A 17,838-nucleotide genomic window follows, 5' to 3' on the forward strand; every position below is an offset into this window, starting at 1 on the left:
ATATATATATATATATATATATATATATATATATATATATATAATGAAAATGTCCAGTTTTTCATAATGGTTTCTTATCCATTGATTTTTTTTTTTTTTTTTACAGATGATATATTTTTCGTGATAAAGAGCAGAGGCTCAAAATATTAAAATTCAAATCATAATAACACCATAATTTTTACATGCTTTTACGTTTTCCATAAGGCTATTTTTTATTTGACAAATGTGAAGAAATTCATCAGTTTTAGTTGAGCAACACTCACGCAGACACGCACACACATACATATACACACAGGGTGTCCACAAAGATTTTAGATAATTTTATAAGTCCATTAAAATATTTTAAGTGCTACCAAAATTATACTTATATATCAGCTTTTAGTAGTTTTAATATCATTTTTTTTTAAACACATTTCGAAGATTTCCCACTTCAGTTGTAATTATATTTTTTTTAAATTGTCTAGAGGCTTTGTGGACACCCTGTATGTGTATATATATATATATATATATATATATATATATATATATATATATATACACACACACATACATACATACGAGGGGTGTGTGTGTGTGTATATATATATATATATATATATATGTTACGTAGTTGATCCTCCCTGAACGATTATTATTGCAATCGTTATTAATATTTGGGTATTTGTAAAAATGGAAGCAGAAAGAACGTTATCAAGGCGAAATGTATTTTTCCTCTCAAATATTTTTGTATGCGTGTCTGTGTTTAATTTCTTCGTTTTTTTTTTTTTCTTCGTAACTAGTTTTACCATTTTTTTTTTTTTTTCATTATTTTTTTCTTTCTAAATTACCGATCGTGGGAAGAGTAATAACAAGAATAAAAGGGCGATATATATCACAATCTAGTTAATACAGGAATTATGAAAAAAAAAAAAAAAAAAAAAAACTCAGTAAAAAAGGATATGCAATGCATATCCTTTTTTACTGAGTTTTTTTTTTTTTTTTTTTTTTTTGCATATCATATGCATATAAATGGATACATGTTGCAATTGAAAGTGTCATTGCGTCCTTTAACTAAATTCCTATTTTAAAAATTGTTTCATGCAACACACGAAATTGTCAGAACAAAATTGACAGTTACTCCCGTTTGTGGTTAGGGTTAAATGTGTTTCCTAAAATGAAAAGTTTTTTTTTTTTTTTTGGGGGGGGGTTCCTTTGAAGATAGTTACGTATGTATGGGGCAGCCAAACTAGCTGCCAACAGTTCCCTGCTTTTTATTGAAACCAGCCGAGATCTCTTTTTAGTATCCTTGTTGTTTTCTTTAAACGCAATTGTCTGGATATTCTGTGCGTTTTGTTAAGAAAATATTTCTCGAGATTGTTTGCAAATTGAATTTTTGGCTTTATTGAAAAAATAAATAAAAAATAATTTTATTCTAGCCTTGATAATATTCTTTTTGTTTTTATTTGTACAAGTATCAATAATGATCATAATAATAATAATCACCATTTAGTCCTGACCAACCACATAAGACATAGACGAGGTATATATATATATATATATATATATGTTTCGAGAATCAATGATCTAATTGCAGTATTATGTTCTATATGGCGTACATAAGTCAAGAGGTCAGTAAACAAATACTGATTAATATTCTTTGTTGCAATTTTCTAACACGTACAATGCGTGTGATAGTGCACTATTATTTTCTACAATAAGCCTGGGCCTGGTGTTGCCACACACACACACACACACACACACCAATAAAACCATGAAAGAAATGACACCAAACAAATATAAAAGGCTCCGAAAAAAAAAAAAAAAAAAAAAAAAAAAAAAGATCTGAGCATCATGATCGGCAGCGGCTCCTTTTGATGGCCAACATGGAGGACCAGACCAGCATCCTGCGAATGTTGGTTTTTCTTCTTTCAGCTAATGGATTACAAGAGACCGAATATAGGTGGATAAAATAAGATCAGTACAAACTAAAAGCCACGTAGAGTAGAAATGGACCGCAAAAGAAAATTAGGCTAACAATGGAAGCAAACCCCACACAAAGTGACTACTTTGCACATATAGAACATAATCCTGAACTTCTGCCATTAAGTCTCTAAACAATATATATATATATATATATATATATATATATATATATATATATATATACATACACACACACACATGTATATACAAACATTATTAGTTACATATGCGCATACATGTTTCGGTGGAGTCCCTATTTAAAGAGACCCACCTGGTCTACACATATGTAACCAATAATGTTTGTATAATAAACAGACTATATAACAGCTCTGTCCTCCATTGAGCATTCTTTAATAATCACGTTGGTTTCATTGGATTTACATCTAGGAAACCAATCTATACAACAATTATACAAACACACACACAAATAGAGAGATAAAAGAAAGGGAACAAACCAAGTGCTCATCATTTTTTATTCATCCAGACGAAGTCTCGCAATAAAGATGAAACGTTGATGAACACATAACTTGGTTTGTTCCTTTTTTTTATCTCTCTATTTCGTCGGAATACTATTTCCACTTTTCTCATATGTACATACACGCACACATTATATATGTGTGCGTGTGTGGGCATTTTCCAGTAAAAACAAACCAGAGTTCAAAAAACAAATAAATGTTACCAAAGCCAAGATAAGGTACTCTTCCACCTATTAGGATAGTTTTCTTTTTTTCCCAGATTTTAAAGCATTTATTTACTACGAAATACAAATAGTGTCGAGCACTTAAGTTAGAATTAGGAAATAAATGACTGATATTGGCCGGTCATCTGGGGAGTCTCGATAATCGCTCAAAAATCGAAAACTAAACGAACTACTGGTAGAAACTCACCCAATAAATGTCACCAATCAGGCGAAATGTTCCAACAGTGTTTTGTTTAATTTTCGATTTTTGAGCGATTATCGAATCCCCTCCCCCCCCAGAAAACCATCTTTTTGTCCACAGATTGCAGAATACGTTCACGAAAGTTATTTCTGGCTCTACAAATCATGATACACAATACAGACATATTTTTCTTGTTTTAACTTAAGACTCGTTACTACTTGCGTTACAAAGTAAAGCAACACTCCAAAATAAGTTAAAATAAAAATAATCATCCAGGTAGGTAGAAGAGAAGCTTGTCTTGCTTTTAGTAATATTTAGGGTTTTTTTTTTTTGTTTTTTAACCACTTTTTCGTTTTGCTGTCTACACTGGAAAATACCCAACACACCACGCATGCGCACACACATTTTCATATTGAACCTATTAATTTGTAAAACAAAGAGAAGAAAAAAAAATTTTTAAAGCACATATATGCATACACACCTGCACAGAAGAGCTTCGCTTACTTGCCAACAAGTTAAAAAATATTACCTGAGCTTCTAAAATTAACCATGAGACAGAAAACAAAACAATAAAAAACAACCTTTTTTCCTCACAGTGAAGCATCCATCTGTGTATATAAATATGTATGTATGCGTGCATATGTATATATATATATATTATACAAATTTATTTATGTCCTGGGGAAAAGGGGAAAGAATAGTGAAGGGATGGAGGGGGGTCAGGTCTTGATTATAAATTTCATGACAGAAACGTTTGTTTATTTTATTTATTTGTCTATAAAATTAGACAGCGAAAAATGATTGCGATAAAGACGACGAGCGGGTAAAAAAAAAAATTTTTTTTAGGACCCCTATTTCCGCCAGCCATCACTTAAAACAGTCAAACAGAATCAACAGAGGGGGTCGCTATCGTGACTTGACCCCTTGTCAATTGAGGCTCGAATCACTTTGATTTCAATATTGCGCATTGACCTCTCGACGGTCGCATTGTCATTGGAATTGCCCGACTGATTATTTTTTAGGCCCGCACGATTGATAACTAGAATGTCATCATCATCAACGTCATCGGATTCGACCACCGCCTTCTTTGCTTCCTGGTTGACCTCCATGTCGGATACGACAATCTTGGCAATATCACTGATGCTATCCGAATCGTCCAAAGAAATTTGCCGGAGTCTGTTCCGGATCACCCTCTCCATGCGGCGGTGTTCCATCTCCTCGGCTTGCTTCAAGGCCTTCTCCTCAGAGTTCAGGAAGTACTTCTCCTCTGGTTCAAAGTTTGATGGACTTGGACATTCCATCAGGCAGGATGTATCAATCTCGTCTGTGATCGTGGTGTATTCTGGGTTCAGTGACGTGAATAGCGAGGCCATCTGGCTGGCAGGACTCCCAGAGTGAGACTTATCAGCTGCAAAAAAAGATGAACCAAAAGGGATGCTGTGGGTGGGGGAATTAGGTGTGTCAAGCGGTGAAACTGGTGTGTGACCGACAACCCCAGACGTGCTGGGTTCAGACAATGGGCAGAACTGAGAATCTTTGGGTTTTAAAAGTTCCAATGTCATCGTCTTGCCTGGAACCAAAGTTGCGGTGCGTGTGTCCGATTCAATGCATGCTGTACTGTAGACACCCTTCTCTGGCAGGGGCTCAATACTAAACTTAACTGGTGGACGATTAGATGATATGATTGAAGAATTCGATGTGTCGGGCGAAGATTCATCTGAGTTGTAGACCTCCTGAGCATCTTCCGGTTTTGTAATGTCTACGTGGAGATTAGAGTTGCTGTTGCGTCGTTGTTGTAACTTACGCAAACCAGACATACTTCGGCTTTCCATGCTTACAACTTCCTCCCCTTCCTCATCGCCACCCATCGACATTACAGGATGGAGTGGTTCAGTCTTGGGGCGAGGCGAGCTGCGTTGCATTGCTTCATAAAACTGAAACAGCGAATGCCGTTTAATTTGCAACGGACTGGTGCAAGAAAATTTGGGGCTACGACTGCGAAGGCTCCAGGATCGTTTCAGGCCGAACGACGGACTTCTGCGATTCGATAATGAAGGGCGGGAGTACTCCGTAAACCTGCGCATACGTTCCTGGATACTTGACCTCTTTGTTGGGTTGGACATGGAACTCTGGCTAATCAAGGGATGCTCTCGGTATTGGCTGCCACTAGTAGATTTAGCCTGGCTGCTTCCGTCAGTGTGGTGAAGCGATTCTTCACTTGTGTAATCCATTGGAATTTCGGGGTCTGAGAAAACGGCATTTGGATTATTAGCCAGAACGTTTTCGATGAGAGACAGAGAGTCGCCCATCTGGGTTGCAACTTCCTCTAATTTTGATAAACGAAAATCGATGGCTTGATGGGATACTCTTATTGCGTTTTCTTTTACATACATGTCATCCATACGCATCGTCATATTCTCAACTCTGAAAATAAAGAGAAAAATAATGAAATTTAGGTTATCAAGTTAAATATTATACATTTAATGAATAATAAAATATATAACTGAATAACAATTTGGCTATATTCCAGGATCCAAGGTTTTATTTATCTTAATCAATTCTTTCCATATCTAAAAAATTTGGTACATTTACAGACCTGTTTCGTCTATATAAAACAATCAATGTTACATTTCTGGATTTTCGAGGATTGGTTATTGGCATTATTTGGATTCTTCAGACTACTGTTCTCATCTTGAGTATGATATTCATAACGTTTCAGTTGATGTAAACTGACTTTCTTCAGGTGTATCTTGTCAAACTCTGGAATGTTTCCGTCGAACTCGGGAATTGTGACGGAATTTTGAATGGAACTGTTGTAGAGTGGTTAGAGAACTTGGAAAAATCAATTGTAAAAGTGATATTCTCCTGAAGGTTGAAGGTTCAATCCTCAGTGTGGGCGACCGAAAAATACAATTGCAAATTACTTAGGACCTCTATCCAGTCATGACTGACGGAACAAGAGCATGCTGCCCGCTGTGAAGCAAATAAAAGGTTCTGTTTGAAATCTCATCCAAATTCCAAAGTTTGACAAAATACACCTGAAGAAGGTCAGGGGTTACATTGACTGAAACACTGAAAATCACACTCAAGATGAATCCATATAATATGAATCAATATTTTTATGTTAATATGGAGTTTTTCTTACATATACTCATCAGAAAAAAATGAAGCAAATAGAACTCATATCGTCCGTTTATTTAGATTGCCATCTTTGTCATAAGGGAAAAGCTATTCATATCTTCGGTTTCGTATGAGTTTAAATTACATATAACACGGTGCATAAATAGCAAACATTCAAATAATTTGCACTAAGGGTTAAATTTTTCACAGAATCTAAAAACATCATTAAAATTTTTCTTTTAATTTCATCAGGGCTCACTAAGGGAAATTATCAGTTGAGTCCATAAAATAACTGAAATATTAGAACATAAAGAAACGAAATGCATTTTTATTTCCTAAAACAAAATATCTCAATGAAGAATGTATTTAATAAAAGGTTTAAAACATTCAAATAATTATTTTTAATATTTTTTAATCAAAAAAAAAAAAAAATTAAAGATTTTGCTGGTTTATAAAAATGCAGTGTTAACGAGTATTTTTTTTTTTTTAAACATTTTTAGCATTCAAAATTCTATTCTCGAAATAGGGTTATCCTATACAATTCTTAAGTGACGTGCAAGTAAAACCCCCAGTATATAAAACAATTAATTGAGAATAACAGTTTTAAATACCCAGGCTGTGTGTACCGAGAAATTTTTTTGACAAAAAGAGATGCACCTGGCAATGAAGTGCAAGAAAGAACATAATAGAATCAATTGTGAAGAGATAAAATGTACTAAAAGGTCATTTGAATTAAAATAATGCACCCGATATCACTGCATGCGGAGAAACAATATAAACATGACCGATTGTCAAAAAAGAGAAATGTTGGATGTATGAAAGGTCATTTGACCTTAAATATATATACAGCTGCAATCAGGTTGTACAGAGAGAAAATAAAACAGAGGTTGAATTAATTTATTTTTATTTCGGACTATTATTCTCATCTTTATTGGTTGTTGTTTTTTCACAACGTTTCGGCCAACTATTCCTCTGGCCTTCGTCAGGTGGTAGCCGCGACGGATAAGAACCTCGAATCTCCTCACTGCATTCTCAGCAATCACTGCCATCTGTAGTTGTTGTCATCTTGCCACGTTTTGGCCAAGTAAACCTCTGGCTAGCTTTGGGTAGGATTGAAATCGCTATCTTCAAACAATGTCCACCTGGAACCGTAGAGATTCAACGTCTCTATTAACTGCGCCACGATCATGGTTGGATTCTTTGATCTTATAAATCCACGTTTATTTATTATCTGATCTTCCATAGTCGGGTCCGTACCGATTAGTATATGTATTATTCCTTAATTGGAATTCATTTTTGAGATGAGCATTATATATATTAATTTATTTTTATTTCGGACTATTATTCTCATCTTTTATTAGTTGTTGTTTTCATCTTTATTGGTTGTTTTCATCTTTATTGGTTGTTTTCATCTTTCACGACGTTTGCTCATCTCAAAAATGAATTCCAATTAAGGAATAATACATATATAGAGGTTGAATTGTTAAGTTATTGAAATACTGTTGCCAAATAAAACATCCTGGGGGCATGGCTACAGTGGCAATATCATCCCAGTGGGGCGTTTCAGATAGTTACAAATTGTTATATAATCTGACACTGATATCATGAGTTGGTTGACTATTTACACCAGAGAAAAATCAATTTGTCGAATTATTGTGTATGGATCTCCCTCCAAATAACCAACCAACCAACCATTAACGACAATAAAGATATATCATTATATTTTCATATATCAATGTACTGCCATTCTTTTAAATAAAGCAAAAATATAACATCCATCTCCAGTGAAATAGACAAAGTCATAACATTAATGCAGGTGTGTCCCAGGGGCTGATCCTTAGGCCTTTATTGTTCCTGATATTCCTAAATGACCTTCATGATAAAATTGTATCTGAGATGAGTATATTTGTGGATAACGACAATAAAAATATATTTTTATATATCAATGTGTTGTCATTTTTTTTTTTTTTTAAACACAGCAAAAATATAACATCCATCTCCAGTGAAATAGAAAGACAGTCATGACGTTATTGCAGGTGTGTCTCAGGGGTCGATCCTTAGGCCTTCATTGTTCCTGATACTCCTAAATGACCTTCCTGATGAAATTGTATCTGAGATGGGTATATTTGTGGATGACACCATGCCCTATATCAGACATGTGGGAAAAATGAATGTGCACATATCCAAGACAATTGCTGAAATCTTAGAAAATGAAGAAACAATATAAACATGACATTGTCAAAACATGAGAAATGTTGGTTTTAGGAGAGGTTATTTGACAACCTTAGAAAATGACTTCTGGTTTGTAGTAGAATGCAGATGCAAATGGATGGTATCATTCAATTCTTTTAAGACAAAACTCTTTTCACTCAGCAATTGCTAAAATCTTTTCCAAGCGCCGATATCAGCATTTGGTTGGCGATTTGTGTTCAAGAAGGAATCAACCCTTCAAATCCCTGTGCGTGCATCTCCTTAACAATAAACAGTCCATAACCATGAACAACAATAGAAATATATTGTTATGTTTTCATATATCAGTGTGTCAACATTCTTTTAAGCAAAGCAGAAATGCAACAACAGGAAATGAATGTTCAATTGAATGAGAGTCATGGAGCATCTAACAACTTTTGTTTATTAAAATGGTCATGATTTCAGCATTCACCGTCGGGTCGGTTGGGCCAGCTCTTTCCAACAAGTTTACCATGTCCCGAATACTGCTTGACCAGGCACAGCGATCCAAGACTGCTCCTTCTACGAGTACAAATCATTTGCCAGCCCCAGTGATGGACCCCATAAATATGAAAACCTAGAATCAGTTCAGCATTCTGCTTCACCGTCCTGAGCCAGGTTTTGAGTTGCCCACAGCAACATTTCTTCTAGCCTGGTGGTGGTGCTGGGTCAATGAGTGTTGATGACAGGTGTAGCTGAACCAACAAAGCCATCTGGGAAGGAAAGATTTTTGGCGCAAGTGGATGTTACAGAGAATGCAAACTGTATGTTGGAGATAAACTGCTGCCAGCAGACACGGAGGATGTAGCATAGGCAGTGATGGTCAAATACCTCTAGTTAATGTAGGTCACTTACCTGCATAGTCCGTTTTCTGAAATGCGTCGATACTGGAGTTTTACTCAATATAAATTGAATCATAAAAAGTATTTTTTTTCCAATCAGTAGAAAGAATATCCTTTACCTGAAGTCAACTGAATGTCGACGACAGGTATGGCTGAACCAACAAAGGCAAGAAAAGTTTTGTGAAGGGAGTGGATCTTGCAGTGATTGCAGACTGTACTATTGGAAATAAACTGTTGCTAATGAACATAGAGGCAGTGATAGTTAAATATCTCTAGTTTGTGTATGTCACTTGTCCGCATAGTCTGTTTTTTTAAATCTATCGATATTAGAGTTTTCACTCAATATAAATATCTAAAATGTTTCTTTTCAGTTGAAAGACTGTTCTTTACCTGTCACATATCAAGCGTATTCGCTCATCCGTGCTTGATTGGAACTTTTGTTCTTTTTCTCTGAAATAGTCTTCCACATTCTCTTCCTCAAAGTCATGTAATTTCTCTGTATCTTCAGTGGACAGGAACAATTCTAGAAAGTGACAAAATAGATTAAAGTGAAAATTTAAAAAAAAAAAAAAAAAAAAACATAATAATAACAATAAAAAAGGTTATAGTCAGCTAATGTACTTCCTAACTTTTGCCGTAGCTGCTACCGGAAGTGGTGACAAGGCAAATCAGTTCCTCTATACCTCCTCTGTGCATGTACTTTTCTTTTATTACGTTTTTCTGATCGTTGTTTTTTGTTTTTAAATAATCATTGAAAAGGTTTTTTTGATCTTATTTTAATTAAAAATTATTGAAATTAGTTTTGAAAAGACTTTCTGTTCTCTCTTTTTTTTTTTTAAGAATTATTGAAAACACTTGTTAAAATCTTTTAAAACTATTTTGGGAATATCATGTATTGGATAATCTTTTTTTTTTTTGATGATGTTTGAAATTTTGTTATTTTGATTTCAATAATTTCATTTGTTATTTTGATTTCAATAATTTTATTTTTATACTTTCATAAACATATATTTATTATATATATCAATTCAAATAAAATATTTTTGAAATTAAAATAAAAACGTATTTTAATAATTTCATAAACATATTTCCTAGAAAATTTCAAATAAAATAAAAACTTTTATTTTTTTAGTTGTTATTAAAAGTGCAAATAAAGACTAATTGTGTTATTTTTATCTTTTTATAATTTTGTTAAATTTTTTATTGTGTATTTTTCAATAATGTCCTTTTTTTTTATATTTTATTTCATTTATGGAAATACTGAAGAACAAGAAAAGCGAAGAAACTGATTTGTCTTTTCACCGCTTCCGGTAGCAGACACACCGGTAGTTAGCTGACTATTACTGAAATGTGTACTGATATTCTTCCCTTAAAGAAATAATCATATCAGATGTGTGTACAAAGTGTAATGACGCATGGAAGTAAAACCTGGCCAGTGAGGGTTGAGGACATGCATTGCATGAATAGAAATGATATGAGAAAAAAATGATGTGCAATATCAATGTTAGAGAAAAACTTAGTTCTGATTGCCTTAGAGGAAGATTAAATTTGGACAGTATAGGGAGATGTGTTGAAAGAATGGATGAGACTTCTTGAATTAGTAGACCAGTTGAAGTAACAGGTTCAGTTGGTAGGGAAAGGCGGAGGAAAACATGGGAGGAAGTGATAAGGATGGACTTGAGGAATAAATAAAGACCTTGCCAGAGATAGGTCAGTTTTAAAGTCAATTTCTAAAAACCAAAACGGACTTTAAATGAATATCATTCTCATCAAAATTGGTATTCATATTTCTCCAGCTTTTTTTTTTTTTTTTTTCAGATTTGTTTGTTCATTCTATTGTGTATCGTCATGTTTTTCCTTATTTAAATTTGATGAAGCAGACTACCTAGCATCACTGAAAGTCCTAATTTCTGGAAAAAAAAATTGAGTTTGTTGTGTGGGGTACGAAAAACTAGAAAAACAAAAAACAAATATATAACAAATAAATGTTACCAAAGGCAAGATTATAAAATGAAAATACAGACAGAAATGCACCAAATAAATATCACTGTGACATTTATTCGGTGGGTTTTTGTCAGTATTTTAGTTTGTTTGAGCTTTTGACTAATTCTCTGAACTCATGACGTTCGTTTTCACTTTAATTCAAGCGCTTTTCACTACCTGCGTTTCACACTTAAAACACACTTTAAAATCAGTAAAAACACTTACATAGGCATCACCACATTATCAAGGCCAAGAAGCCACTCAAGGATAAGGTTGGTTGGTTGGTTGTTTGTTTTACGGCATATCAACCCGTTTCAGGTTATTTAATGCCGAATTCAGTGATTTTGAAGAAAAGTTTTTTAATAGAATATATTTGTTTTGTTTTTTGTTTTTTTTTCAAGTCAGTTTCTATTTAACCCATAGTTGAGACCCTAACAGGTACTACCACTCCGGGTCAGAGTGGACCTGGGAGCAATGGCAATTAAAGGGTGGCTCCACACTCCCCAAAACCTGCAAGCTTGGGCCTCACCATTGGATATAGTTTAAGGTCATATCCAGGACCTCCAGTTAGGTAGAAAAGTAACTTATCTTGCCTTTGGTAACATTTATTTGTTATATATTTGTTTCTTTACCACTTTTTCATACCTCTATGTATTGTACAACAACCCCTAAAACATCAGTTTGATATTGTAATCTGAAATGTATAATGTGCTAATCGATTCATCTACTGTGGTGATTAAGAAATGACAACAGTTGCTGCTATTATTGGCAACAGTTCTTTCTTTCATCTCTCTCCTTTTACAGTCGATGTCGATCAGCCGTTTATGGAGAGTAATAACCCATAAAAACGGTTTAAATATGATTTACTGCTTGTGAATCTCAATAAATTCACTGTCATAAAAATTGTTTCCAGCAATTTAGATGACAACGGGATGACTTTTGAGTAGGAAGGCAATAGTTTCTCCGTCTTTCCCCATTAATGAAGAATAAAATATCGATCAGGATCAAATATTAAAATTGATCAGAAATACAATATTTATCTTATGTAAAAGATAAAACCGATTTAATAATGTATCTTGTGATTAATTATTAATTAGAAAAATACAATGAAAGATTGATTTTATTATAAACGTATGCGTGGGTGTGTATTGATGTCTCCGTCCCTTTCTTTCTATACGAAAGTTGTTTCAAAGGTAATGCTTACTTCTGTTATAGAAGCGTTGATTTACTTTGGATAAAATAAAATACGCGTCGGATGCGCTTGAAAACCAATCACAACGCAATATTACGAAAATAAACGAATATTTTACTTGTTTGAAATTTATAATTTTATTCAAATTAAATCAACGCTTCTATAACGCATTGATCAAAGTCGATTTGCTTTCTGGACGTCCCCAGCGCAAAAGCCGAGAACACACATTGTTTCAGTTTAGTTTCACTTTATTTATGCTACTCCGCAAATTGTACAAATTATGATTTAGGGGGTATATAAACAGTTCTAAGACATAGTACCCCTCCCCCCCGAGAACCCCAGCAAAAAAAGCCTTTGCTGGACATACAAAAAATGTGCACACACATTATCTATAAAAGTGAACGTGTCTGTCTGTCTGTCTGTGTACATTTCCCTACGCAATAACACTCAATTTTAAGTCTACAGGCTCGAAATTTGATATACAGAGTACTGAGATTTGGGAAAATCTTTGTGATCGGTTTTCAGCCAGAAATTTGGCTGTTAAGATGTCAAAGTTCAACGATTTGACTTTTGAGAACTCTACCAAACTCCTCCGAGAATTTTGGGTCTAAACACTTGAAATTTTAGATATAGGTTCCTTGGACATGGATCTAACTTGATTTGAGCCCAAAACAATAAATTTTAAGTGGTAAAATTAGTGGTCAAAGTTTTTAAAAAAATTTGACCTCTGTGGTCTCTACCTAATTACTCAGACAATTTCTGGTCTAAACATTTGAAATTTTACATAAAGGGTATTCAGAGATAGGGCAAACTTTTTCATTGGTTTGGGTCGAAAATTTTAGTTAACAATATATAAATGTATGTATGTTTGCCTAAAACTTTTGACAGAGGCGACGGATTTTATCAAGATCAGTATTGTTTTGAAGTTCGACCTTTCATACGACAAATATCGAAAAATTGGCTAAAAACAGTAACATCTTCACCTTCAATTATGCACTTTTCTAGGGGGGGGGTCGCTTTTTCGCCGATATTTTTGAAAGATATCCTCTCCTTTCGATTATCTAGCCTTAATGTAAACATAAGTCACTTCAGGTTTGGCGGTCATCGTAACCGCAAAGACGTTAGGTTTTTTCGCCCCGTTCTTTTCCTCCTTCGCGGTACGGGTTCGAGCCTTCCTTCCTACTACCACTTTTTTTTTTTTCTCAACATACACATACAAATACCCGGGCAACGCTGGGCTGATATGCTAGTATATCTATAAAAGTGAACGTGTCTATGTGTGTGTACATTTCCCTACGCAATAACTCTGTCAATTTTCAGTCTACAGACTCGAAATTTGATATACAGGGTACTGAGCTTTGGGAAAATCTTTGTGATCAGTTTTCGGCCAGAAATGTGGCTGTTAAGGGGTCAAAGTTCAACGATTTGACTTTTGAGAACTCTATCAAACTTCTCCGCCAATTTTGGGTATAAACACTCGAAAATTTAGATATAGGTTCCTTGGACATGGATCTAACTTAATAACTTGATTTGAGCCCCAAACAATAAATGTTAAGGGGTCATAATAGGGGTCAAAGTTTAACAAAATTGACGTTGTTTCTTTGTTTTTTTTGCTCAGCATACACCTCCAAACACCCGGGCAACGCCGGCCACGCATGCTAGTATATATATATATATATATATATATATATATATATATATATATATATATATATATGACTACTTCATTTACTCACATAATACACAAAAGATATAATTTCATGCGTAAATTTTCAGTATTTACTTCAACATTGCTCAATACATAGGTAGAATTAGGTAGTAAGTTATGAAAATGCCATATATATTTTCATAACTTACTACTATATATATAACTTTCACTAGGTTTAGAAAATAGTGCTCAATAGTTAATAGAGCTATTTATATTAATATTTATCCATGCAGACATGTACATGCGTCACTACACTGGCATGACAATGTTTCGATTTGTAGTTATTAATAACTAAGATTTCTTCAGGCGGAAAATATGAACACCTAAACGCAAAGAGAGATCTTAACTATTAATAACTAAAAATCGAAACATTGTCATGCCAGTGTAGCGAAACTTACACATGTGTCTATAAATTCACTGACTGTACCCTTTCCATGTAAATAGGACCACCTGGAGGCTTTCAGAGTGCTGCTGAATCCATTCCATCGGACAAAAACAAAAAGAAAAAAATAACTTACTGAGGCCATTATCAAAACAATCCCTTTTTCCTTGACATCTGCGTTTGATGTACTTCAAGGTGAGAAAAATGTGGCTGAGGATGATGAGGGGTGGGGGCAACAGGGGACGTAATTCATAAACGATAATCAGCTGGTAGCGCTGGAATTTCCAGATTTCACGAGAGTTTGCATTGTTTCGAATGAACGTTGCACTAAAAGAAAAAAAAAAAAAAGATTATTATTGAAAAAAATAAAATAAAAAAAATAGACATGTTGGTATACAAAGGTTAAAAAAAAAAAAAAATCTTCCACTCTATAATAAAGTACAATGTGTATTTAGTTTTATATCTTTGTGTTGGGACAATTGGAATCAGAAGAATCGGGAATCGGAAAAATTGGCACTTTTTGGGGTATCGGAAAAATTTGTGCTTATTTTCCAATACCAAAAATGATTCTTTTAATTGTATTTTTTTTTATTTGATTTTGTTTAAAACAAAATCATCCACTGTCGATACTAATAATAAATATGTATTGATTATAAACTACCAGTACAACTAAAATTTACAGATTCCCCTCTTCTAAAAGTGTATTTTTACGTCTGTGAAAATATATGCACATTTTACAAGTGTTATTTTTTTACAGTAATCGAGGAAAAAATAACTCTATAGTCAAATACAGGGTAGAACAATAAAAGTGTCACCCTAAAGAAAACAACACTACAGCTTTATTTCTAAACTTTTATTGAAAAAAATCAATTCAGGTAAGTTCATTATGTAGTATAGCTGACGTCTATTCAATGCAGCCACCTTCAGCCTCAATCACCGTCTCGATACAGTTCAGGAACAGAGAGCATGCCTTTCCCACAAACTCCGAGGGAAGCTCGGTGAACACTTGGTGGATGGCGGCGATCAGGTTGACTTTGGTGTTGTGGGAGGTCATGTTGGTGATGTTCTTGGCATATGACCGAACATAGTAGTCTAGCGGATTCAGGACGAGGGGAATCAGTGAGAGAATTGTACAAAGTTGTAGCACTCCTTCTGAAGCAAAGCCTGAGTCTCTTTGGACTTGTGGGTTTGTGCCGAGTCCTGCTGCCGCACCCAGGGTCTGCCAACGGCCACCTGATTGCACCAGGGGATCACCACACTCTTCACCACATCCAGACACACTTTGGTGTTTACTTTGAAACCAACTTCAAAGATGTGAGGTGGCATGATGTGGTCCTCACTTGAAACCACACCAAAGACCATAACCGTGGCCAGAAACTTTGTTTTCTTTACTTTGGGTACATCCCTGTTATTCGTGGCAATCTAGCAATGCATTTTGAGGATGCTGGCAATGGTCCTGTTGTCACAACTTGGACCGGTTGAGAGCATGAATTGTGCAGCGGAATCATCAATCTCCCTCATTGAACATTGTGTCACTTTCAGACATGATAGAAGGCTCCTATCGCTCTTGGGATTTGTACATAACTAGCCAACTAGTAGATGGTCTACAACAAAAAAAAGAAACCCGGTCTTCATCAAAACGGAAATGGAATCATGTCTTTTCTAGAGCAACAATTTTATCATACTACTCTGTATTCTGTATTTAGAGAATTGTAAAGAATCGGAATCAGCAATTGTATCGGAATCGATAATTTAGTACGGAATCAGTAATTTTATTGAAATCAGGAAAAATATTGGAATCATTGCATTTTTATATAAATAAATATATCTATTACATTGCACACAAGTTAGTGAGTAAAAAAAAAAGTGCTTTTTCTTGGCCTCTGAACAAAACCATTTTAAGTGGCACAAATGATGGCAAGAAAGCAGATAGCAAACCAGACAACCCCCATTGTCTAAGATGAATTTGGAAAGAAATCGTTTGCTCAAAATTAAAAAAAAAAAAAATCAAAAATTTTTTTTCTTTAAGTCATCAGAAATGATAATTTATATATGAAAAATGAAATTTCGTTAGTGTTAATGACATAGCCATTAGAATTCTTTTTTTTTTTAAATAAATTTTACTATCGATATAAATATATTTTGAGATGTAAAATAACTAAACTGGATCTAAATTCACATTCTGTTAAATCTAATTGAGCTATTATACAATGCAAATAATTATACCAAGAATAAAATTAAAACACACACACATTCTATTTCATAAACCCATCGAATATTTTAAATTCTGATGACTATAGTTTGTTCGAAAAAAGAACAAAAACATTCTTATAACGTCAAAATCGCAGCACATTATTTTGAATTCTAAGAAACGCTCATTCCATGTGTAACGTTACATAGGAACCTACACGTTGTGGCCTCAGTCGCGAAGCAGATAAAGAACAGAAAGGAACTTCAACTCACGTTTTTTGTTGTGCAGCAACATTTACTTCTTCATTCTCTCTTTACCGCTGTGACGTCATTCACGCCTCTAACTTGAACTGGAACGTTCTCTTCGTCTCTAATGCGATCTCCTTTTTAAACTCTTTATTTCACAAAAAAAAAAAAAAAAAAGAAAGATATTGCGACCTTATCTCTGTTCTATCATTAGTTTCATAGCAAGTGCTCGTCTGAGCTCAAATCTATGGTCTCCGCCTTACCAAACTTTCACAAAAAAATACTCGACTAGTGACAACCACTATTAACAATTTTTCCCCACTCTCTATCTTTGCCTAAATCTAAACGCAGACTTCCATAAAAAAAGCTTCTTTCCTAAAACTGCCTACATGTGGAATACTGTTCCATTGGCATGCTTGCCTGCCGATTACAATATAGTAGCCTTCAAGTTCAATGTAAACAAGTTCTTGTTGAGCCGTCCTCTTAAATAATCAAAAATCTACTAATTAACGATTACTAAACTACCACCTTATATTCATTAATCCTTATCCATGAGTTACCTTCAAGCCTTGATAAGTGGTGATTAGCTTGTATAAAAATAAATCCCTACTGATGATGTCATTTCGCATACGCGCTATGTTACACATGTCATAAACGCACCACATATATTGAATTCTAACGGCTGTGTATTACTCATACGTCTTGAAATTAAACTAAATTTTTTTTTTTTTTACAAATTAGATGAGAATGCAACTTACTTGAATCTTGCAATTAAAAGGTTTACAAGAAGTATGTTTGCAATCAGCAGGTAGATGCACATTAGTGCAGGAGACACCCATGCACCGTACGAACATTCGCCTTCAGGGTTCATACAGGCTGCAGGAAAGAAAAACGAAACGTTAAATAAAAAAAAAATATATGAAAGCCAAAAACATAATTTTTTCGGGGTTTATTATAGGCAGCGAGGAAGGGTGCTTGATAAAAAAAAGAGTCGATAAATCGATTTTTTTTTAATATGTCGTTTTAAGCAAAGATAATATAACGTACTTAATTGTCATGTCGAAAGTAGTAATGTATCTAAAAATTACAAAAATTCACCGAGT

At 34.2% G+C, this 17,838-nt stretch overlaps 1 protein-coding gene across 3 annotated transcripts in view; it reads right to left on the bottom strand.

Moving 5' to 3' along the window:
• Positions 1 to 3,490: 3,490 nt before the first annotated feature.
• LOC145297722 (transient receptor potential cation channel subfamily M member 3-like) overlaps positions 3,491 to 17,838 on the bottom strand; it is a 790,615-nt gene continuing 776,267 nt past the window's right edge. For all 3 annotated transcript variants that reach the window (XM_080143937.1, XM_080143936.1, XM_080143938.1), the window contains 4 exons: positions 17,494 to 17,611; positions 14,436 to 14,626; positions 9,425 to 9,557; positions 3,491 to 5,267 (listed from right to left, as the gene is read on the bottom strand). In XM_080143937.1, the coding sequence (XP_080000063.1) occupies positions 3,734 to 5,267; positions 9,425 to 9,557; positions 14,436 to 14,626; positions 17,494 to 17,611 (1,976 nt within the window). In that variant the 3' untranslated portion in view covers positions 3,491 to 3,733. The remainder of the gene's footprint in view (positions 5,268 to 9,424; positions 9,558 to 14,435; positions 14,627 to 17,493; positions 17,612 to 17,838) is intronic.

Source organism: Euprymna scolopes, chromosome 18, assembly GCF_053919585.1.
Source record: "Euprymna scolopes isolate OS-2025 chromosome 18, ASM5391958v1, whole genome shotgun sequence".
In the NCBI taxonomy this organism is placed as follows: domain Eukaryota; kingdom Metazoa; phylum Mollusca; class Cephalopoda; order Sepiida; family Sepiolidae; genus Euprymna; species Euprymna scolopes.